General features: G+C 46.4%; 1 protein-coding gene and 1 long non-coding RNA gene across 2 annotated transcripts; one reads left to right on the top strand and one right to left on the bottom strand.

Annotated features, from left to right (window-relative positions):
- Positions 1–7,774: 7,774 nt before the first annotated feature.
- LOC115516619 lies at positions 7,775–9,266 on the bottom strand. The gene is made up of 2 exons (XR_003969606.1): positions 8,499–9,266; positions 7,775–8,339 (listed from the first exon to the last, which is right to left on the bottom strand). It is a non-coding gene; the product is annotated as an uncharacterized LOC115516619 (long non-coding RNA).
- Positions 9,267–10,463: 1,197 nt separating this feature from the next.
- LOC115517087 (60S ribosomal protein L31-like) lies at positions 10,464–17,369 on the top strand. The gene is made up of 3 exons (XM_032593532.1): positions 10,464–10,531; positions 12,372–12,730; positions 17,221–17,369. Exons 1-3 carry the CDS (start codon positions 10,464–10,466, stop codon positions 17,367–17,369), a joined length of 576 nt encoding a protein of 191 aa, XP_032449423.1.
- Positions 17,370–23,476: the final 6,107 nt, after the last annotated feature.

Raw genomic sequence — 23,476 nt, 5'->3', positions numbered from 1 at the left:
CTGCATTTTCACAACTGCTGCAGGTGATTCTTGTGCACGCTTTGGTTTCCAGATCACTCCCCCAAGCAGTCCACACCTACTCTAGTCACAGGCGGCCAATCCTTCTCCAGCCACCTTTGCGGCAACCTGTCTGTTGGCCAAATTCTCTCCTACTCCAGAGGCCATGACTGATACAGCTGCTCAATGGAGTTCTTCTCTTATTTTTTTTTAATGTTTTTATTTATTTTTGAGACAGAGACAGAGCGTGAGCGGAGGAGGGGCAGAGAGAGAGGGGGACACAGAATCTGAAGCAGGCTCCAGGGCTCCGAGCTGTCAGCACAGAGCCCGATGCGGGGCTTGAACTCACAGACTGTGAGATCATGACCTGAGCCGAAGTCGGACGCTCAACCGACTGAGCCACCCAGGCACCCCTTCTCCTGAGTTATTGACCTCAACAAGGGGATACCAGACTCCTGATTCCAGGCCCTGCTGCGTGTCCCAGAGGTCTTGAGCATGTGCTTTATACGTGGAAAAGCTCAGTAAATGGTGGCTGCTATTTTTAGGTAGCCTGGATTTAGAACCAGGTTCTACCATTCAAAAGCCATGTGTTTCAGACACATGACGAACCTCAGGTTTTCATCTTCACTTTTTACTTTTTTTTTTTTTTAAGTAGGCTTCATGCCCAGCGTGGAGCCCAAGTCGGGGCTTGAACTCACAACCCTGAGATCAAGACCTGAGCTGAGATCAAGAGTTGGATGCTTCACCTACTGAGCCACTCATCCTTTTTTATTTTTTTAAATTTTTTTTAATCTTTATTTATTTTTGAGAGAGAGAGACAGAGTGTGAGCAGAGAGAGAGGGAGACACAGAATCCGAAGCAGGCTCCAGGCCCTGAGCTGTCAGCACGGAGCCCGATGCGGGGCTGGAACTCACGAACCGTGAGATCATGACCTGAGCCGAAGTTGGACGCTCAGCCGACTGAGCCACGTGGGCGTCCCAATGAGCCACTCATCCTTAAATATAGGGATAAAAATGCTCCTACTTCATAGAGTTGGACCCATTAGGTCAAGTCCCCTGGACCATCCCTTTACCCCAAAAGGGCAGATGTTAAAGAAGCCCATATGCCATGGCAAACCACGGGCATCTCAGCCAAAGAAAGTAGGAGGGGATTTTCAGAGTTTGGGGCATATGCTGAATGGTTCGGGGAACGAACGAGGGTAAGCAGGAGCAGGTCTGGACTGAGTGCCATCGTGAAGTAAGGACAGTTTGGTAGCTGAGTTTTGCAGGAATCTTTGTCCAGGAGGCAGGAGGAACAAGAGTGTTACTGGTAACAAAGTAGTAATGATTCAAAAGAGGGGTTATCGGGCCTTCGGAGCATTGGTTTAGGCTCTGTTAGAAACTTGAAGTCTGGGGGCGCCTGGGTGGCGCAGTCGGTTAAGTGTCCGACTTCAGCCAGGTCACGATCTCGCGGTCCGTGAGTTCGAGCCCCGCGTCGGGCTCTGGGCTGATGGCTCAGAGCCTGGAGCCTGTTTCTGATTCTGTGTCTCCCTCTCTCTCTGCCCCTCCCCCGTTCATGCTCTGTCTCTCTCTGTCCCAAAAATAAATAAACGTTGAAAAAAAAATTCTTAAAAAAAAAAAAGAAACTTGAAGTCTGATGACCCTCAGGGCTAGGGAGTGAATTCAGAACTTTGTTTCCTCGCTATAAAATGAAGCTAGGGGCACCTGGGTGGCTCATTCGGTAAAGTGCCTGACTTCGGCTCACGTCATGATCTCACGGTTTCTGAGTTTGAGCCCCGTGCCGGGCTCTGTGCTGACGGCTCAGAGCCTGGAGCCTGTTTCAGATTCTGTGTCTCCCTCTCTCTCTGCTCCTCCCCCACTTGTGCTCTATCTCTCAAAAATAAATAAATGTAAAAAAAAAAAATTAAAAAAAAATGAAGCTAACTGTGGAACGTTGCATCCCAAAACCCTTCACTGGAAACTCTGCGCTTAGGCTGGAGGTCAAAGCTGCCCTGTGTTCTGGTGACCTGCATTGCTCAGAACCTTCAGGACCTTTTCTGGAAAGGATCCCAAGTAGCAACGTTTCTCATAGTCTATGATTTTATTAAATTTTTTTTTAACATTTATTTATTTTTGAGACAGAGAGAGACAGAGCATGAACGGGGAGGGTCAGAGAGAGAGGGAGACACAGAATCCGAAGCAGGCTCCAGGCCCTGAGCTGTCAGCACAGAGCCCGACGCGGGGCTCGAACTCACGGACCGCGAGATCATGACCTGAGCCGAAGTTGGACGCTCCACCGACTGAGCCACCCAGGCTCCCCAATAGTCTATGATTTTAGAGAATAAGATTTCTCAGCCCTGTGTCTTGACGTTAAATAATATCGCCATCAATTTTTATGGCTCATAGTCATAACAAGAGTTAAGTGAGATCATACATGCAAAGTGCCTGGTGCATAATAAGGGCCCAACAAATGTAGCTGCTGTTATTAGTATTAGGATCGGTGTTCGTATTAGCATTAGTGTTTGCATTAGCATTATTCTTCCACGTTTCCTGTGAGACCGTTCCTTTCCTTCTGCCACACAGGCTGCTGCCAATTTAAAGGGGGACAGTTTTTAACTGAAATCTTAGCCCACGCTGGATTGCTCCTTAAAGAAGCATCGCCAAGGCTCCTGGGGCAGGACTTGCCATGTTCTAACTGTCCACAGCAGAGGTTGTCTTTTTATGAGTGATCGCTGCTTTCTTTTTTTTTCCATTCATTTATTTGAGAGAGAGAGAGAGAGAGAGAGACAGTGAAAGTGGGGGAGGGGCAGAGAGACAGAGGGAGAGAGAGAACCCCAAGCAGGCTCCAGCAGAGCTGGAGGCAGGGCTCCGTCCTCGCACTGCACCGTGAGATCACGACCGGAACCGGAATCCAGAGTTGGAAGCTTAATCGACTGAACCGCCCGGGGGCCCCGACTGCTTTCCTTTTCCGAGAATTCTGTCTTTGCCGTCAAGGTGTCACTTCTGGACCGTGTTTTGTTTTTCATGTACAATTTGCCTAAAGGCTCCTTGGGGGAAGAGAACCTTATTTTATCAGGAGCCAAGCACACATGTCAACCCTGCCGCACTAGATCAGAGTCACTTGCCCAGACCACTTATGTGTGCACGCACACGCGCACGTGCACACACACGCACACAGACTATCAAAGGCTCCCCAGGTTCTGTTGGCTCTTTTGTTTCCTCTACAACACCCCCACCTGGACCCCCCACCTCCACTCTCCTTCGCACCTGAGGAAACAAAGTCGTTTTCAGTGTCTTCGTCAGACGGGTTCTTCCAGCTCCATGACCTTCTTTCTCTGACGGGAGCACCTGGTTGCCCTTCTTGCTCTCAAGTGCAGTGATACTGGGGTTAATAACATAACATTTTATTTATTTTGAGTGTCTTAACTCATTTTAAACAAACTGCTTATTTTTCCACACGCATCTCATCAGAAAAAAAAAAAAAAACAACTCTACAAAGAAGAATCCAAATATCTCCACAAGCAGACCCCGCATTCTTTCTGGCTTTCTCCCTACATGTGTGTTCTTTTGTCAAGTCAAAACTGGGGGCGGCCGGGTGGCTCAGTCGGCTGAGCGTCCGACTTCAGCTCAGGTCATGATCTCGCAGTCTGTGAGTCCGAGCCCCGCGTCGGGCTCTGTGCCAACAGCTCGGAGCCTGGAGCCTGCTTCGGATTCTGTGTCTCCCTCTCTCTCTGACCCTCCCCATTCGTGCTCTGTCTCTCTCTGTCTCAAAAAATAAATATACGTTAAAAAAAAAAACCTAAAAAACTAGGATCGCTCTTTTTTTTTTTTTAACATTTTTTAAAAAGTTTATTTATTTATTTTGGGAGAGAGAGCACGCACAAGTGGGGTAGGGGCAGAGAGAGAGAGAGGGAGAGAGAGGGAATCCCAAGCAGGATCCACACCGTCAGCACAGAGCCCGACTCAGGGCTCACCCATGAACCTCAAGATTGTGACCTGAGCAGAAGAAATCAAGAGTTGGACACTTAACTGACTAAGCCACCCAGGCACCCCAAAATTAGGATCACTCTGTTGGCAGGGTTATAACTTTTTTTTTTTCACTTAGCAAGAATATACCACAAACATCATACTCAAATAGATTTTGGGGTTCTTAAACATTTTTCTTAATGTTTATTTTTGTGTGAGAGAGAGAGAGACAGAGTGTAAGGGTGGGGAGGGGCAGAGAAAGAGGGAGATAGAATTCGAAGCAGGCTCCAGGCTCTGAGCTGTCAGCACAGAGCCGGGTTCACGGCCTGAACTCACGAACCGTGAGATCACGACCTGAGCCGAAGACAGATGCTTAACCGACTGAGCCGCCCAGGCGCCCCTCAAATAGGTTTTGGCACCGTGATTTTAAGCGACTGCTTATCATTTATGAATTGGATTTGCAGTGTTCGAAGACCTGGTAGTTTTTTCTTCCTCCTTGTGATGTTTTCTTCAAAGCCAGAAACACCACCCTGAGCAGGTGAACAGTAGGTTGCAAAAGGTTTCGAAGCATGGGACAGCTGTCTTCAGTTGAGACTGCACCCCAGGGCTGCGGAGATTGACGGATACTCAAGTTCATGTGAGGTGAGCGGCCAGCTTGGACAAGGAGACCGATAAGGAGATCTAGGGCAGGACTCACTCTAGAAAAGCTGCTGTAATGTGACAGACCCGGAGGCAGAGGGCATTGCGGAGGGGAAGCAGAGGGGGAGCCCGCTGCTCTGTGCAAACGCCTGGTCCCTTTCCTGGAGAACCGCGTGGCTGGCTTCCTCCTGCCTCTCGCTCAGGCTTTGGATGCCCTGGCCTCTCTGTCATCAGCACCGGGCCCTCTGGGAGCAGCTGCCTACAGTGCACCTGCTGGAGGCAGGCCCTTGGTGTCCCCAGGGTGTTCCATGCTCCGCGATGGGGATGAGGTGGAGAATGCTTTCGCAGGGAGCGTTTTTGGTTAATTTGTTAATTTATTGTAGGACAGGCCGGCAAAGGCGAAAATGCACCAACAAACAACAACAGCAAAGAAAACAAGGATTGATCATCTACACACAGAACTAAAATTTCTGGCCCTACGGGCTTTTTTGCATGTTTTTTGGTTTTGCTTCCTTCTGTTTTATTTTGCTTGTGCAGTATTTAAAAACCAAAGTAATAAATTCCTAATATTTTATCTAAAACCAAAGTTATTGGGGTGCCTGGGTGGCTCAGTCAGTTGACTGTCTGACTCTTGATTTCGGCTCAGGTGGTGATCTTATGGTTTGTAAGATTGAGCCCTGAGTTGGGCTCTGTGTTGATAGTGTGGAGTCTGCTTGGGATTCTCTCTCTCTCTCTCTCTCTCTCTCTCTCTCTCTCTCTCCTTCTGCCACCTCCCCCCTCAAAATAAGAAAATAAACTTTTTTAAAGTCTTTAAAAAAATAAAATAAAAGCGTCTGGAGATATGCCTTCCAACTGGTTGGCTGTGGGTACTGACGAAGTCACCACCCCCTCCAACCATTGATCATTCCTTCACCCCACTGCCCAGCCTCAGGGATTTGAGCTCAGGACCCTTGGTTATAGATCCACAGAATGTCAGGAGGCCATTTAGTCCAGAGGTTTCCAAACTGTGGGTCTCCACCTACTAGTGGCTCTTGAGATCACTTTATTTTTAATGAACTAGAATGGAAGAGTGAGCACGAGAGAAGATTCTAGGCTCTCAAAGGACACCGTAGGTACAGTGTAAGATGTATGACTACAGTGAAGGGCAGTCAAGAAGGCTCAAGAATGGCTGACCTGGCCTAGTCCTCTCATTGTACAGAGAAAGAAATTCAGGGCCAGAGAAGGTGAGTAACTGACCCAAAGTCACACAGCTGCTAGTCAGGGAGCTAGGAGGAGGAACTGTAGTTCCTGACCCCAGGCCACCAGCCTTGGGACCACTGGACCCAACTGTGGTCAAACCAGGCTCAAGACCATCCTCCTGACTTACTCGGGGAAAAAACCTCCCAGGTTCCCACCGCACCCTCCCTTAAGACAGTATTTGTCAAAGTGGGGGACCACCTATTCCATAATCAGCCCGGATGCTCGTGAAAGATGCAGTTCTGGCCTCGGCCCCTTACTAACCTTAGGCGAACCATCTGACCTCTCTAGACCCCAGTTGCCCATCTGTAGAAGGGAATCGTGAGAGCACCGTTTTGCAGGATTGCGCAGAAGTGCTCGCATACAATTTCCGACAAAATGGTGGTGACTGTTCCCTCTTAATTCCCAAGGATGACAAGCCAGTTACTGTTTTGAACCCTGGGGGGCAGAGATGAGCCAGCGGGTCCTCCTCCTTAGGGAGCTCACAGTCTAACCAGTGACATACTGAATCCTTCCTCTTCAAACCAAGGCTCCCGCTCCTAATGATTCAATGAATGTGCTGCTTGTGTTTTCCAGAACAAGAAACTATTTGTACCACAGAAAGGAACCTCTTCTGGTTGAGGGTGTTCCCTACGCGGTAGATAATAAAGCTGCCTCGGTTTCCTCATCTGTAAAACGGGCTTTCTCCATTCTCAGGGTGAGGAGAAGCGCGTATATGGGCCGTGCGCAGAGGGCAGGGAAGCTCTCCGTGAAGGTGGCACTGGTGGGGACCAGAAGTCCTGGGAGCAGAACCCCACGCCGGCTTTCCCTCAGGAGAAGCCCGGTGAACCTGGCTGGATCTGGCAGAGGGAGGACACCATGGCTAATGAAACAACCGGGTGGGAAACCCGAAGGCCCCGCCCAGCCCACCTGGCCGACACCAACAGGCAACCCCCTGCCCAGACCCGTCTCGGTCCAGAAGGGAGACGCTTCCCTGAGCCATCCCTCCTCTGAAACCTGCACCTTTGTCCTTCCTTTCCAGCTTCGACTTCCAAGCTGTAGGACACAGGGAGTTAGTTCTCCTGGTGTTTCTAGGCTCCAGGTGGCAGACAACCCAGCACCTTTGCCGGGACAGCTGCAGGGAGCGCGACGGGGGGGGGGGGGGGGGCGGGGGGGGCCCCCCCCGCCCCCCACCCCTGGCACCAGCGACAAAGCCGTCCTTGTTTCCACCCTCCCGCAGGTGGCTTCAGCTACAGACTGCCATTCGGAGAAAGGTCTCTGACTCATGCTTTCAAACGGGAGATGCGCGCCCCTCGGCTTTGGCAGGCTTTCTTAATTTAATGCGTTTAAGTTTGAATAAATGTAAAGTGATTATTTCAACTAATGAATGCAAATCGCTAACTTAACCCTCACACAGTCCTGTCCTTCTTAGTCCCAGTTGGCAGAGGAGAAACCCAGGTGGCCCCAGCAGCAGACCCAGGACATCTGAACATCAGAGCAGATCAGTGTTTAACAGCATTCTTCTCGCTACAACAAGTATTTTCCTCAAGAATCGTGACAAATAATAAGAATGGCCAGAAGAGAAACATAGACAGTGAAGTGTTTCTTGTATTAAACTTTGTATATCAATTATATTGATACATAAAGTGTATTGATATATATATATTTGATTTCACTTTTTTACTCCTTATCAAATTATTATAGCAACAATGTATGATTTGTTTTTAATTTTTTTAATGTTTATTTATTTTTGAGAGAGAGAGAGGCAGACTGCAAGCAGAGGGAGGGGCAGAGAGAGAGGAAGACACAGAATCCGAAGCAGGCTCCAGGCTCCGAGCTGTCAGCACAGAGCTCGACGCGGGGCTCGAACCCACAAACCGTGAGATCATGACCTGAGCTGAAGTCGGTCGCTTAACCGACTGAGCCACCCAGGCACGCCAAGAATGTATGATTTGTAACAGAGAAAAACCATACACAGATCCAGTCCCCTAAGAAAACCACGTTTATTTCTCCATCATCCACTGCCAGCCTCCAACCATATGTGCACATATCTCTACATGGCTCTAATGACAGGAAATCTTCTATTTTTATGCCTTCTTTTTGTTGCCTGCCATATTATAAGCATTTTCAACATGGCAATAAAATCTTTATAATGATGGTTCAAAGCGGCTGCATGCAACAAATTAGAAGTGTACCAAATGAACAACAGTGTGAGGGTGGTGGGGGTGATACCATAAACATAACGACTCAGTATTTTTCTGTTTCAACAACTAAAGCAATGCATCACATTGCTCAGTAGTAGAGATATAAAATCCTTTTTGTGAAATTTAAAATAAAACGTAAAAAAACCATAAATATGACATTACAGAAGGAAACAATAGATGAAGTACTTTTTAATTTCTTCAACGTTTGGATACGTTTTTGCTTGTTTTGTTTTACAAAAAGGGAAAAAACATGAAGAAATATTTCCGATTGAATGAATAAATGAGCAAGCACATGAACCAATGAACCAGTCCATTTGTTGTATCCTCTGGATTATCTCTGCTAAAAAAAAAAAAAAAAAAAAAAGAAAAAGAAAAAAAAAGAAAAGTCTCATATTCTGTTACTGTAAGTTCCTGGTGCAGGCACACACACACACACGCACACGCACACACACTGTTGGATATAGACCTCTCATTTTCACAGACCCCCCCCCCCCCTTACATTTATCACCGGGATATTTTCTTGCCGGAGGAGGACGAGTAGAAGGGAGCACTGAAGTATATGCTTAGTGCGCCACCCAGTGGTCGAGTTTCATTGCACGCAGTCTCTAGAGCTGTGACAGGTCACAGATGTCAGAAAGCTGTTCAAATGCTCTGAAGCAGGTGTTGTCCCTCATTACCGAATCCATTTCTAAGCTTCTAACAAATGTATGAGACCGGATCCATTTCTAACCTCTACCAACGTTTTTATTGTAATCTGAAAGAGGACTATGTATCTGAGCAACAAACTATCCACATGGAACCAGTGAGAACAGAGCTTGGCATTAACATTAAATAAACACACCGAGAAATCAATATAACATGTGTCTGTGATAGTGCAGGGGGGCATCTTGGCTTAGGGCAAGCCGCAACTGACAAAACTTCAGGGAGAAATAGGTAGGCCGACAATTGTGGTTTGAAATATTATCACCCTTCTCCATGGTCAAGCAGCATAATTGATAAGACTGAGCTATTAGATGTCTATAACCCTCATACCTGGAACAAATAAATACACATTCTTTTTGAGAGATGCAACATTTAAAACAATATGGTAAGCTCATAAATCTACAGATTCCAAAGGAGCCTTACCATTTGGACTATATTCTTTAATGACAAAGCAATAAAATTAGAAATGTATGACAAAAGAGACTTTAAAATCTAAAGAGAGGCAAAAGTCTAGGAAATATTTGGGGGGGGTAGTGGAGATAATAACTTCAATTTTTTTTTTAATTTTTTTTTCAACGTTTATTTATTTTTGGGACAGAGAGAGACAGAGCATGAACGGGGGAGGGGCAGAGAGAGAGGGAGACACAGAATCGGAAACAGGCTCCAGGCTCTGAGCAGTCAGCACAGAGCCCGACGCGGGGCTCGAACTCACGGACCGCGAGATCGTGACCTGGCTGAAGTCGGACGCTTAACCGACTGCGCCACCCAGGCGCCCCAATAACTTCAATTTTTTTAAGAAAAAGTTTGGTGATTGGGGCACCTGGGTGGCTCAGTCGGTCAAGCGTTCCACTTGGGCTCAGGTCATGATCTCAAGGTCCATGAGTTCGAGCCCCGTGTCGGGCTCTGTGCTGACAGCTCAGAGCCTGGAGTCTCTTTCAGAGTCTGTGTCTCCCTCTCTCTCTGACCCTCCCCCACTCATGCTCTCTCTGTGTCTCAAAAATAAATAAACGTTAAAAAAAATTTTTTTTAAAAGAAAAAGTTTGGTGAAAAGAATGGAAATACAATCTCATGGTTTCCCAACTAGACAAGAAAAAAAAATAGAGATTATAGAAAATTAGCAACATTTTCAATCCGAATGAAAGTAGAATGAAATAAAGAGGAAGAACGTTAAAAAGATAATACAAAATGAGACAGTGGAAATAAACCCAAATGCATTAATAATTGTCAGAAAGATAAACATAATAAACTCAGATATTGAAAGAATTTATCGCATCAAAGTCCTAAAAATCCAATAAAATTCTACTTACGAAAGAGACCTACAACAAAACAAAGAAATTGGAAATAACCAAAACAAAGACCAAAAACAAAGAAATTGGAAATAAAGGGATGAAAGGGTGGCTTAGTAGCATAACAGAGACAAATAAAGCATATGGTATTTAAAAAAACCTGAATAATAGATGAAGGGGAAGAGTACATAATAAAAGAATATGCCATTAAGAAAAGAGGACATCATAAACCTTGACAGATCGAATAACATAGCTGAGTCCCTTAAATATGCACACGGATTCTTTAACCCTCCTCCATTCAAAAGATGGAGCCTCACTCCTCCGCCTTGAAAATGGGCTGAGCTTAGCAACTCACTTCTAATGACGAGTGTGTGGTGAAGTAACGGAATGTGGCCTCCGAAGCCGCATCAGAAACGACCTCGCAGCTTCTGCCCTGCACATAATCGCCCGCTCTGGGGAAAGCCCGCAGCCGTGCCATGTGGACACTCCAGCAGCCCAGGAAGGGTCTGGGCAGGGAGAGAGACCACACCAAGCTGCCAACCACGTGAGTGAGCTTGGAACCAGCCCTCCAGACCTGGGCCGCACGTGCAGAGGACAGCGGCCCCACAGAGAGGCCCCAAACCGGAACCACCAAACTAAGCCATTTCTGAATCTCGGACTCAGAAGCTGTGAGATTATATTGTTGTTTTAAGCCATTCAGTTTGGGGGGGGGGGGGTTACTTGCTATGCAGGAACACACAACTGATAAAATGGCCTCAAGTTGTGGAAAGCAAAAACAGCCATCGTGACAAGGAGAAATAGACAAATCCCTAAGCCTCGCGGCAGATTCTAACAGCCTCTATCATATATGGATAGATCGTGCAGAAAAAAAGTGTAAGCATGTTGGAAGATAGTAGTACTGTTAGCTCACAGTTACTGAGAACTTAGGTGCTGAGCACCATTCAAAGTATTTTTGCTTGGATATAGAAACTTGCACCAAAAAATAGAGAGCATACATTATTTCAAATACCAAAGAGCACCACAAATATCGACCAGTTATAAGATCACAAAGAAAATCTCAATGTATTTCAAATAACCTGTTGGACTAACGACTGTCTCTACTAAATACAATGCAATTAAATTAAAAAGCAACAGGGGGCCTGGTGGCTCTGTTGGTCAAGCGTCTGACTTCGGCTCAGGTCATGATATTGAGGTTAGTGAGTTTGAGCCCCGTGTCGGGCTCTGTGCTGACAGCTCGGAGCCTGGAGCCTGCTTCAGATTCTGTGTCTCCCTCTCTCTGCCCCTCCCCGCTCACACTGTCTCTTTCTCTCTCAAAAATAAATAAATATTAAAAAAAATTTTAATTAAAAAAAGTAAGAAATTTTAATTAAAAAAATAAAATGGAGCAAATATGTGCAAAACGCACATCGACAAAAGACCTGTATCTACAATAGAAAATAACTCTGAAAACTTAATTAGAAAACAAAGAAAACAACCACATGTTTTAAAGGGGCAAAAACTTTGAACACTATCAGAGAAGATAACTGGATGGCAAAGAAGCACATGAAAAGATACTCAATGTCACTAGTCAACAATGGAAACAACCCAAAGGTCCTTCAACTAGTGAATGAATAAACAAACTGGAACAGCCATCTGATGGGATGCTATTTGGCAACAAAAAGGAAGGACTTATTGATACACATAACAATGTGGATAAAATCAAATGCATTATGTAAACAGAAACCAGTCTCAAAAAGTAAGTCATCTATGGTTCTATTTATATGACATTCTGAAAGTGCACTTTTTAGTTTTTGCTTTTTTTTTTTTTTTTTTTTTTTTGCAGAGCCCAACACAGAGCCCAACACTGAGCTTGAACTCACAAACCCGAGATCAAGAGTCCAATGCCCAACCAACTGAGCCCACCCAGGCACCCCTATATGACATTCTGTAAAAAGCAAAACTATAAAGACAGAAAACGGGTCAGTGGTTACTAGGAGCCGGGGCAGGGGAGGGGTTGGCTACAAAGAAAAACAGAGGAATTTTGGAGGAAGATGGAACATTTCTTGATTGTGGCAGTCCTTACATGATTTTCTTTTTTTGGCAGTTACACGATCGTATGAGTGTCAAAACTAAAAACTAAAAAGGAGTGCATTTTACTGTATATAAATGATATGTTAATAAATCTGAGTAAAATAAACAAAACTAAGGAAATAGATTAACTTCTGGTGATACTGCTCAAGATAAAAGACAAAGTCACACAAGTTTAAACAAATTTTAGGAATTGAGAAATATAATTACAGACCTGATTACAGATAATAAAATTTTAAAAATCAAAACACTTTACACCAACAAATTCGAAAATATATATTAAAATGGTAGCTCACTTTCCAACCCGGGCCTGGCAGGGTGGCTCCCGCAAAGAAGGATGGAGAGAAGAAGAAGGGCCGTTCTGCCATCAACGAGGTAGTAACCAGAGACTACACCATCAACATTCACAAGCGCATCCGTGGAGTGGCTTTGAAGAAGCATGCCCCTCGGGCACTCAAAGAGATCCGGAAATTTGCTATGAAGGAGACGGGAACCCCAGATGTGCGCATCGACACCAGGCTCAACAAAGCTGTCTGGGCCAAAGGAACAAGGAATGTTCCATACCGTATCCATGTGCGGTTGACCAGAAAACATAACAAGGATGAGGATTCACCAAACAAGCTCTGTACGTTGGTTACCTATGTACCTGTCACCACTTTCAAAAATCTACAGACTGGTTTTTTTTTTAATTTTTTTTTTTTTACATTTATTTTTGAGAAACAGAGTGAGACAAAGCGTGAACGGGGGAGGGGCAGAGAGAGTAGGAGACACAGAATCTGAAGCAGGCCCCAGGCTCTGAGCAAGCGGTCAGCACAGAGCCTGATGCGGGGCTCGAACCCACGAACTGTGAGATCATGACCTGAGCCGAAGTCGGACACTCAACCGACTGAGCCACCCAGGCGCCCCAAAAATCTACAGACTGTTAATGTGGATGAGAACTAATTGCTGATTGTCAAATAAAGGTATAAAACTGCAAAAAAATAAAAAAAATAAATTAATTAAAAAAATAAAATGGTAACTTCATAGAAAAAAAACCCACCAAAATTAATAAAACAGAAAACCTAACTAAATCAACAATAATTCAGGAAATTAAACTGGTAATCAAAAGTATCTCCCATCAAAAAGACACCAGGCACATATGATTTTATATGTCAGCTTTATCCAACTGTTAAGAAACCAGTAAACTCCTGGGGCACCTGGGTGGCTCAGTCGGTTAAGCGTCTGACTTCAGCTCAGGTCATGATCTCGCGGTCCGTGAGTTCAAGCCCTACGTCAGGCTCTGTGCTGACCGCTCAGAGCCTGGAGCCTGTTTTGGATTCTGTGTCTCCCTCTCTCTCTGACCCTCTCCCATTCATGCTCTGTCTCTCTCTGTCTCAAAAATAAATAAACGTTAAAAAAAAGTTTTAAAGAAACCAATAAACTCTATATCCTACAAAGTGTTTCAGAAAATTTTAAAAAGGTGAGCAAGATATTTTGTTTTATGGGGTTAGTATAGTCCTGATAGCAAATAAGTACAAGAAAAATTACAGATCATTTTCACTAAGGAATATAGATGCATAAAATTTTTTAAAAACTGCTGGAGTTTAGTTTTCTGTATACATTTTTTTAAGTTATTTATTTATTTATTTAATTTAAGTAATCTCTACATCCAACCCAGGTTCAAACTCATGACCCCGAGAGCAAGAGTTGCATGTTCTCCCAACTAAGCCGGCCAGGCTTCCCCAAAACTGCTGTATTTTAAGGGGTGCCTGGGTGGCTCAGTCGGTCAAGCGTCCAACTTTGGCTCAGGTCAGGATCTCATGGCTCCTGAGTTCAAGCCCTACGTCTGTGCTGACAGCTCCGAGGCTTGGGTCTGCTCTGGATTCTGTGCTTCTCTCTGTCTCTTCCCCTCCCCTGCTCGTGCTCTGTCTTGGTCTCAAAAATAAATAAACGTTAAAAAAAGTTAAAACACACACACACACACACACACACACACACACGCTCCCACATGCTCTTATCACAATGAAGTAGGGTTTAGCAAGGATATAAGGATAGTTTAACAGCAAATACTTCTATCAATATTCAGCACAATGCATTATATTACCGAATTAAAGAAAAACGTGTTACCATCTTCATAGATGCAGAAGAGGCATTTGGTAAAATTAAACATTCATTCATTTTTAACAACACTCGGCACACTAGGGATTAGAGGTGTTGACTACGGTGATGCCCACAGCCAGACTGTGAGGGACATGCCTAAACTAACACAGATCCAGTTTCTTGGTACTTGCTGCCATGGGGTGGCTTGCACACCTCAGTAAAGTACTGCCAGGGGCTTGTGTGAAGTATTTTGGGTAAGTTTCAAAACAACATGGTTTTATTTTGGACTAAGTGCTGCCAGAAAGTGGGGGCAGATTTACATTTCAATTTTTTTAAGTTTATTTATTTTGAGAGAGAGAGAGAGAGAGAGAGAGAAAGCAGCGGATGGGCAGGCAGAGAGAATCCCAAGCAGGCTCTGTACTGTCAGCACAGAGCCCGCTGAGAGGTTCAGTCTCACGAACTGTGAGATCACGGCCTGAGCAGAAATCAGGAGTCAGACACAAGCAACTGAGCCCCACTATATTTCAATTTTTATCGAGGAGGCCCTCTGGACCCCGCCTGTCGTGACTCTCTGCCTGCTGCCCTCTCTACTGGTAATTATGACACCTAGAGCAGGCTTTAAAACCTCCAAGGTGGGGGCCACCTGACTGGCTCAGTTGGTCAAACATGTGACTCTTGACCTCAGGGTCGTGAGTTCGAGCCCACGTTAGGTGTAGAGATTATTTAAGTAAATAAATAAAATAAACTGAAAAAAAAAACCCCTCCAAGGATAATATTTAAAGCCATGAGAATGGTCCTCTAAACTCTTCCCCATTGAGTCACTGTCTTCTGGGCTACGGCCCTTGGGCAGCACACCCCCACCCACACACCCTCGTTTGCAACCATACCAGACTCCCCCGCGCTCCCCGACATCACAGCCACTGTCACCCCTCGAGCCGTGGCTCACACTTTCAGCTCTACCTAGAAGGCCCCTCACCCTTGCTTATCTCTTTCCTGCCCGGCAAACTTCTATTGCTTCTAGACCCAGCTCAAATGTCATGTGCTCTGCACCCCTTTACCCCTGTGTTGTCCCCCTCCTCATCATTCCTGCAGTCTTTCTTTCCTGTCTCTTGCCCTTCTTTGTCCTACATCAATGAAATACTGACCCTCTGGGTGCTAAGGAGTCCAGGGTGAATCAGGAGGCCACAGATCAGTGACAAGACTTACAGAACCACATGGGAAAACCTCAAGGTTGGAACAGGTCGGCTAGTCAGCTCAGCCGGCCCAGCTTCCGGCACTGGTGGGCACTTTGCAGATGCTCAGGGAACAGCTGTTGGTTGAAAGGAGTCTGTTCTGTATTGAAATGTGTCCTCCCCACCCCTCCCCCCCCCGCCCCGCAAATGATCCTTTCTAATCCTAACTCCCCAGTACCTGTGAACATAACCTTATTTGGAAATAGGGTCTTTGGAGATGAAATCAAGTTAAGATGAGGTCACGCTGGACTGGGTAGATTTTAATCTGAATACTGGTGTCCTCCTAAGTAGAGGGAAATTTGGACACGGGCATACAGGGAAGGCCTTGAAGGTGGAGGCAGAGACTGGAGCCATCTACAAACCAGCCAGCGACAAAGAAGCAGGAGGAGGCAGGGAAAGTTTCCCCCTCTGGAGCCTTCAGAGGGGGAATGGCCCGCTGATACCTTGACTTTGAACTTGTAGCCTCCAGAACTGTGAGAGAATACATTTCTGTTGCTTTAAGCCACCCAGTTACGGTAACTTGTTTCCGCAGCCCTAGGAGACCAATACGGAGTCATAAACTCCTGAGTCACCTCCCCCCCCATCCCTCGCCCCCCACTGCCCTAGAAGGCCGCAGCTGCCCCAAACTCTGTTGCAGGCTGGATCTCCCCCCACCCCGAGCCTGGCCGAGGCCTCCGCTCTGTGACCACCAGAGGACTACTTCCCTATAGACACTAGATGGCGCCAGCGGACTGAGCCCTCCCGGCTCTCCGGGCCCCCGGGGGCTGGTAAAGGGACTCCGTGCAAATCCAAGATGGGGATCAGACATCCAACTTTAAGTTCTTTCCAGAGAAAGTGGCTTTTGTTCTGTCAGTGAGGAAATTGGATCCTCTCCCTTGCAAACTGTCCTGCCAACTCCATCTCGCCCTTCCTCCTTCTCAGCCTCAGAATTTGAGTGGCCCGTTGAGGGCCGCTTTCCCTCTGGTCCTCTGCCACCAGAGGCTGGGGCACCCAGGGCTGGGACGAAGTGCAGGCCATGCCCATGAGGCCCTGAGCACAGGATTCGCAATCGTGATTTGGGGCAAGCCGGCCTGGGTGTCCCAGGTGTGGAGACTACCACCTCCGCAGATGGCGTGGATGTGGGAGGGAAGACAGGGTGTGAATCCACTCTGGCTCTTGGGACTCTGTATTCACCTCCCAACTTGACATCTCCCACGGTTAAAGTCCATTAGACCCAGCTCCTTCTCCAGCCTTCCCATCGCAGAGAACCCACTCCACAATCTGAGAGCCATTTCTGATACTTTCTTCTCTTTCCCCCCGTGTCCTACCCATTGCTGCGCACTGAAGAGCCAGCCTCCAAAGCACGTCTGAGATTTGTCCGTTTCTCCCCACTGCCCCTGCCACCCCCTGGTCCAGGCCACCACATTGCTCACCTGGACTAGCCCCTTGCTACTCAGTGTGGTCTGTGGTTCAGCAGCATGGGCACCACCTGGAAACTTGTTAGAGACGCAGGGTCCCAGGACCCACCCCAGACCTCCTGGACCCGAATCTACATTTCGGTAAGCTCCTCTCGGGTGACCAGGGAATTCTTGAGGCACGGTGCTGACTCGTCTTTCCGCACCTGCTCTTACCCTCCTCCACCCATTTGAACACAGTAAGAAGAACCTTTTGGAGACATACCAGATGATTCCACTCCCCTGCTAAAAGGCTTCCGTGGCTTCAGCGCTCTTAGATGATGTTCAAGTCTTTATCATGGCCTATGAGACTTGCCTACTTCTGCAGCATGCTTTCACCCCACTCTCCTTCTGGCTCCCAGCCCTTCCTCCTTCTGAGTTCCCGGCAGGCTGGACCTCTAACTGGAACCTTCCTCACCTAGTTAACCCCTGTGCGTTTTTGCATCTCAACCATCACTTCCTCAAGGAAGCTCTGGACCACACCAACGGGGTCCAGCTGACCAGACCAGTTCTCACAGGCAGAGACTGCGTGGATCTGTGCTTCTCTGTATTCCTAGTGCCTGGCACGTAGTAGGTGCTCAACACACTTGCTCATTACTGATGCGTCAGAGCAGGCCCATGAGGGTGTGAGTGCTTGTGTTTCCGGAGCTACTGTGACTCTCCATCCCAGGATTATGAGGACCAGGCCAGCATCAGATCTGGTAGAGCCATGGATGCTGTGCCCCCGAGATACCGGATCCCCTCTCTGCACATTGTCCTGCCAATCCCGACTTGCCCTCTGCAACCTCAGTGTTGCAGTTGCTGTGGGGAGAAGTAGGAGGGGGCGGAGCACTCACTGACTGCCTGGTTCTGCCCTCACTGGCAGGCTGTCCTCTGCTCCTCCCACTTCCTCTACAAGTTCCAGTGGGGGCCAAAGACTTCTATTTTCACCCCAAAAGCAATCCCCTGGCTTTGTCCCCCACACCCAAACAAGGGCGAGGACCCTTCCCTGGGTCCTGGCCTCTCACTCCAAGACCTCCTGACCTTCTGCACTGGCCCCTGACTTGCTCTTTCCAATCAAAGCTTGCTTTCATTTCTCTGGTATTCCCCCTTCTTGCCGTAGAGATGTACAGTCTTTTTTGACCCTTTTGTCAGTTTCTCTTACTCTTCTTCACACGGTCAACCACAGAGCTCAGCTCTCTCGACCTGAACGATCTCCCCAAACACCTGAGCAATTCTCTCATCTCTTCCAACTCGCTCAAGCCCCCCTGTGCTCTAATCCCCCAGAGGGCTGCCCTTCCCCCTCTCCCACCAGGACGCCTGCAGGGGTCTCCTGGTTGGCTCTCCACTCCGACCCCTTGTCCACCACCTTCTTTTCTAATATATTATGTTCGGACCACATCATTCAGTCTTCAAATCCTTCAGTAGCTCCCACTTGCCTGGGGAATCCTGTCTGCATCCCTAGTGTGACAAAGTCCTGCTGGGTGTGGGCATACCCCCTGAGCTGCTTCCCTCACTGGCTCCCTCCACCCTGGACTCCTGTCCGTTGCCTGGATAGGTCAGTGTTGTCGAGGGAGAGCCTTGGCCGGACACCCTATTGTGAGACTGGATGTAGGAGTTTGCTAGGGCTGCTGTAACAAAGTACCACAGACCAGGTGGCTTAAACAACAGAGAGATTATTTTGTCATCGTTCTGGAGGCCAGAAGTCCTAGATCGACGTGTCAGCAGGGACCCTTCATTTGAAGACCCTTCATTTGAAGACCATTTGAAGTCCAGGCCTGTCTCCTGCACTTGTGGATGGCCATCTTTTTCCTGTGTCTTCACATCCTCTTCCCTCTCAATGGGTCTGTGTCCAAATTCCCTCTTCCTATAAGGACGCCAGTCAGTTTGGATTAGGGTCCACCCAAAGACCTCATTTTAACTTAATTACTTCTTTAAAAAAATTTTTTTTAATGTTTTTATTTATTTTTGAGAGAGAGAGAGAGAGAGAGAGAGAGAGCATGAGCAGGGGAGGGGCAGAGAGAGGGGGAGACACAGAATCCGAAGCAGGCTCCAGGCTCTGAGCTGTCACACAGAGCCCGACATGGGGCTCGAACTCACAAACCGCTAGATCATGACCTGAGTCGAAGTCGGACGCTTAACCGACTGACCCTCCCAGGCGCCCCTAACTTAATTATCTCTTTAAAGACCTGATCTCCAAATAGGATTTCGACATACGCATTTTAGCGGGGAGGCAATCTAATTCATAACACCAAAGATCCCAGGAAATAATTATTTTCTCAGGGAAAGAAGATGGAAATAACGGGCAATGAGCATGGTTTATTGTCCTTAAACAAGGCACTGCAGGGAGCTGCGTGTTCCTTCCCAGAAGGCAGATTACTAATTTGGAACAAGAGAAAAACATCAGATAAATTTGCAAAACTTCTTGTGAATATTCCTTCTGATCCTAGGTAATACACATTTTGCTTTTTAAGAAATAATTTTTTGAACGGGTATTATAGTCACTTGCTTCAAAACCCAGAGTCACACAAGGGGTAAAAGATGATCCTTCCTCCCATGTCACTCTTCTTTCCCAGAGGCACTTCATGCTTCCTGTATCAGGAGTGGTCCTCTGTACATAGAAAAACGTGCACATTGACACATTTCTTATCATCTCTTTTTTGTACACAGATGATAGCATTCATGCACTTGTTCTGCACTTGGCTTTTCCCATATGACAGTGGATTCTGTAGATTGGTCCAGAGCTGGGACACCTGGGTGACTCAGTCAGTTAAGCATCTGACTCTTGGTTTCAGCTCAGGTCACGATCTCATGGTTCATAGGTTCCAGCCCCACACTGGGCTCTGCGCTGACAGTGCAGAGCCTTCTTGGAATTCTCTCACTCTCTCCCTCTCTCTCTGCCCCTCTCCTGCTTGCACTCTCTGTCTCAAAAATAAGTACATAAACTTAAAAAAAAAAAAAAAGATTGGTTCAGGACTATTATATTTGCTTTTCCATATCCACTTTGTATTTGGATGTATCGTATGCTGCAACAAAATGTTCCAGGCCCATCTTGTGATCTTCCCTCCCCAGCTCTGAATCAGCCATTTCTCCAAGGACTCCTGGTTCCTTTTAGTGGCAAACAATATTTTAAAAGTCAAGATCTTGGGGAATCTGAGGGGCTCAGTTGGTTAAGCATCTGACTCTTGATTTCGGCTCAGGCCATGGTCTCATGGTTAGTGGGTTCGAGCCCCATATTGGGCTGTGAGCCGACAGCGTGCAGCCTGCTTAGGATTCTCTCTCCCCTCTCCCTGCCCCTCCCCTACTCTCAAAATAAATAAACTTAAAAAAATAAATAAATAAAAGCCACGATCTGAACTCTAGGTATGCTCTCTGTAGTCGAAGTGTCACTGCTCCCAAGCCCTCTGGGGACAGCTAGGGAATATCTGTGTGTATGTGTACATGTGAACATGCACTGTGTGTATTTATTTCTGCATCTATTTGAGTAGATGGTATATCATGGGTCCCCACCAATACCTCCAATTCCAATCTGACACAGCTGGGTTGGTTATTTTGTTTCCCTTTCTGATTTTGTAACTCTGCTCCCACTTACCGGCTTCAGAAAGGACTTGTTCAGTAATAGGAGGGACGAGGAACTGCATTATAATGTGATGGTTGTTGCCAAATTGCCCTGCAAAAAGAATGTACCCATTTACACCCCCACCAGATATTTTTAAGCTTTTTCTTTTGCCGGTATCATAGGTGGAAAATACTATTTCTGATGTTTTAACATGTATTACTTTTATATGATAGCTTGCTCATTTTTGAATGTTTCTTTTTTTTTTAATTAATTTATTTGAGAGGTTGGGGAGGGGCAGGAGAGAGGCAGAGAGAGAATCCCAAACAGGCTCTGTGCTGTCAGTACAGAGCATGATGCCGGGCTTGATCCCATGAAGCGTGAGATCGTGACCTGAGCCAAAATCAAGAGTCAGATGCTTAACCCTCTGAGCCACCCAGGTGTCCCCACTTTTGAATGTTTCTAATGACAAATCAAGAAACTTGGCAAGAGTGTTGTAGTTGGATGTAACTACTGTCCTTACACTTCTGCCCTAAAGAAAACAATAGAAGGGGTAAAAAACCAGAAAACCAAAAAACACCTCTCGGCTTTGGAATTGATGCCTGGTCGTTGCTGGCAGAAACTTGGTTGCAAGCAGTGGGTGTCCCTTCTGTCGCCATCCCAAAGAGCAAGTGCATTGGCCCTGCGTTGGAAACTTGAATTGGTCATTTCTGAAGACTCCCCTTGCTGGCAGGGGCCAGGAGCTGGTGGATTGTGACAGAAAATCTGCTATGCTCTGTTTTTGTTCAGGATAGACTCTGGAACAGAAAGTCTCTAGATACTTGTCTCTGGGTGTGCTGAAATTTCTTTCTTGTGATTAAAATAATTAAAGTTTAGTCAATCCAAAGAAGAAAGGCATTTCTTATTTTGGTAGATCTTTTTTTTTTTTTAACGTTTATTTATTTTTGAGAGAGAGAGAGAGAGAGACAGAGCATGAGCAGGGGAAGGACAGAGAGAGAGAGAGGGAGACACAGAATCTGAAGCAGGCTCCAGTCTCTGAGCTGTCAGCACAGCCTGATGTGGGGCTCGAACCCACGAACCATGAGCTCATGACCTGAGCTGAAGTCAGACGCTCAACCGACTGAGCCCCCCAGGCACCCCTTATTTTGGCAGATCTTTGGTATTAGGTTGAAATTGCCCATAGCTGACCTTTTTTATTAACCTGCAAAAACAACAGCTTTGGATGATTCTAATTTTATATGCTGATATTTTGATCTATGGCCTAACAAGTCCCCTTCCCACTTGCTTCCTTACCTGTGTTGTCGAAACATAATCCATCCTTCATGATGTAAAGTGAATGGCACCTTCCCTGGGAATCTTCGCTCATCCCGAGAAATGAACTCTTCCTCCCTCCTCACTACTCAGGCACTGTGCTGGTGCTCCATTAGACTTTTTAAATGAAGTTTTAGGTAGCTGTTTAGTCTCTTTCTCCCTATTAGTCTGCAAGCTATTTGAGGACAAAGGCTGAGTCTTGCTCATTTTTGTGCCCCTGGAATCTAGTACCAGGCTTTGTATTAAGTAGATCCTAAAAAAAAAAAAAAAAAAAAAAAAAAAAGTTTTTTAATTTTGTTTTTAATGTTTAATTTTGAGAGAGAGAGAGCGAGCGAGAGAGCATGAGCGGGGGAGGGGCAGAGAGCGAGGGAGACCCAGAATCCCAAGCAGGCTCCAGGCTCTGAGCTGTCAGTACAGAGCCCCATGCAGGGCTCGAACCCATGAGCAGCGAGATCATGACCTGAGCCAAAGTTGGACGCTCAACCGAATGAGCCACCCAGGCGCCTGCCCCCCCACCCAATTTTATTAAACAAATGAACAAATGATTGGAACATGAGTGAGGACAGTCTTCCATCCCGCAGACAGGTCACACTAAAAGTCCCTACAAGTGTTTGGAACCCGGATGCTCAAGGGCTTTGGGACCACCCCAGAAGCCACAGCAGCCCTCATGCTTGGTAGTTGTGTTGAGCCATAATCCTTCCATCACACACCCCAGATCACCCCCAGATGTTCAGCCCTGGCCCCCCAGGATTAACCTGCGAACAGGCTGCCTCTGCTGGAGGCCGGGTTACTTGCTCCTCTAGGGAGGCTGTGGGTGGGGAAGTCCATATTTGCCAAGCCCTCTGCAGTGCCCTGCCAAATGGAGAATCATCTACTACCCCGGGCTCAGGAATAGGTCAAGCTGCCCCACATGGGCTGCACAGGACATTCCTTTGTTGTGAAATTTTCTGGGTCCCCTGGGGCATCATGGGAAATCTGAAATGCCAAATAGCTGTTCACCTCTTGGCATGGGATGGGACGGTCCCTAAGCCCTGCCATGTTCCTCTACCACTAGGGAGCTTAGGAGAGTGACCTATGTATGTATATCTATCATCTATGTGTCTGTCTATCTATCATCTATCATCCATCTATCTATCATGCATTATTTAGAGGGGAAATCACAGTTTTGACTTCATCTCAAACATGGACATCTTGGACGCCAAACCTGCACAATTTTCAAGGTCTTCTATGTCTTGTTATAAAGAGTAGGCAAACCATACTTTAACTTCAGGAATAATGACACAAGTGTAAATCAAAACAATGCCATTTTCTTTCAACTGGCACATTTTTTAAAATGATAATCCCCCATGCTAGCAGGGCTGTGGGAAAACACACACTGCCAATGAGAGTATAATTTGGAATAACTTTCTCGGTGGGCAATTTGAGATATAGCAAAAGCCACTAAAATGTGGATTTCTTTTGATCTAGCATTCCATTTCCAGTAGTTTATCTCAAGGAAATAATTTAAAATACTATCAAACCCTTGGTTATTAGAACTTTTTAAAAGTTTTGGTAATCCAAATGTCTAAATTACCAATAGGATGGAAAACTGCAACCATTAAAAATTATGTAGATGGATGTTTTATGAGATTAAAGTAGACTGTGAAGATTAAGAAATCAAAATACTATTTAAAAATGATCTTCTTAGGGGTGCCTGGGGGGCTCAGTCGGTTAAGGGTCTGCCTTCAGCTCAGGTCATGATCTCACGGTTCGTGGGTTCAAACCCTGCACTGAGCTCTGTGCTCACAGTACGGAACCTGGAGCCTGCTTCCCCTCTCTCTCTGCCCCTCCCC

The sequence above is a fragment of the Lynx canadensis genome, chromosome B3 (assembly GCF_007474595.2).
Source record: "Lynx canadensis isolate LIC74 chromosome B3, mLynCan4.pri.v2, whole genome shotgun sequence".
NCBI classification, from domain to species: domain Eukaryota; kingdom Metazoa; phylum Chordata; class Mammalia; order Carnivora; family Felidae; genus Lynx; species Lynx canadensis.
Note: the sequence above shows the minus strand (reverse complement) of the source record. Positions and strands in the feature narration are given on the sequence as shown.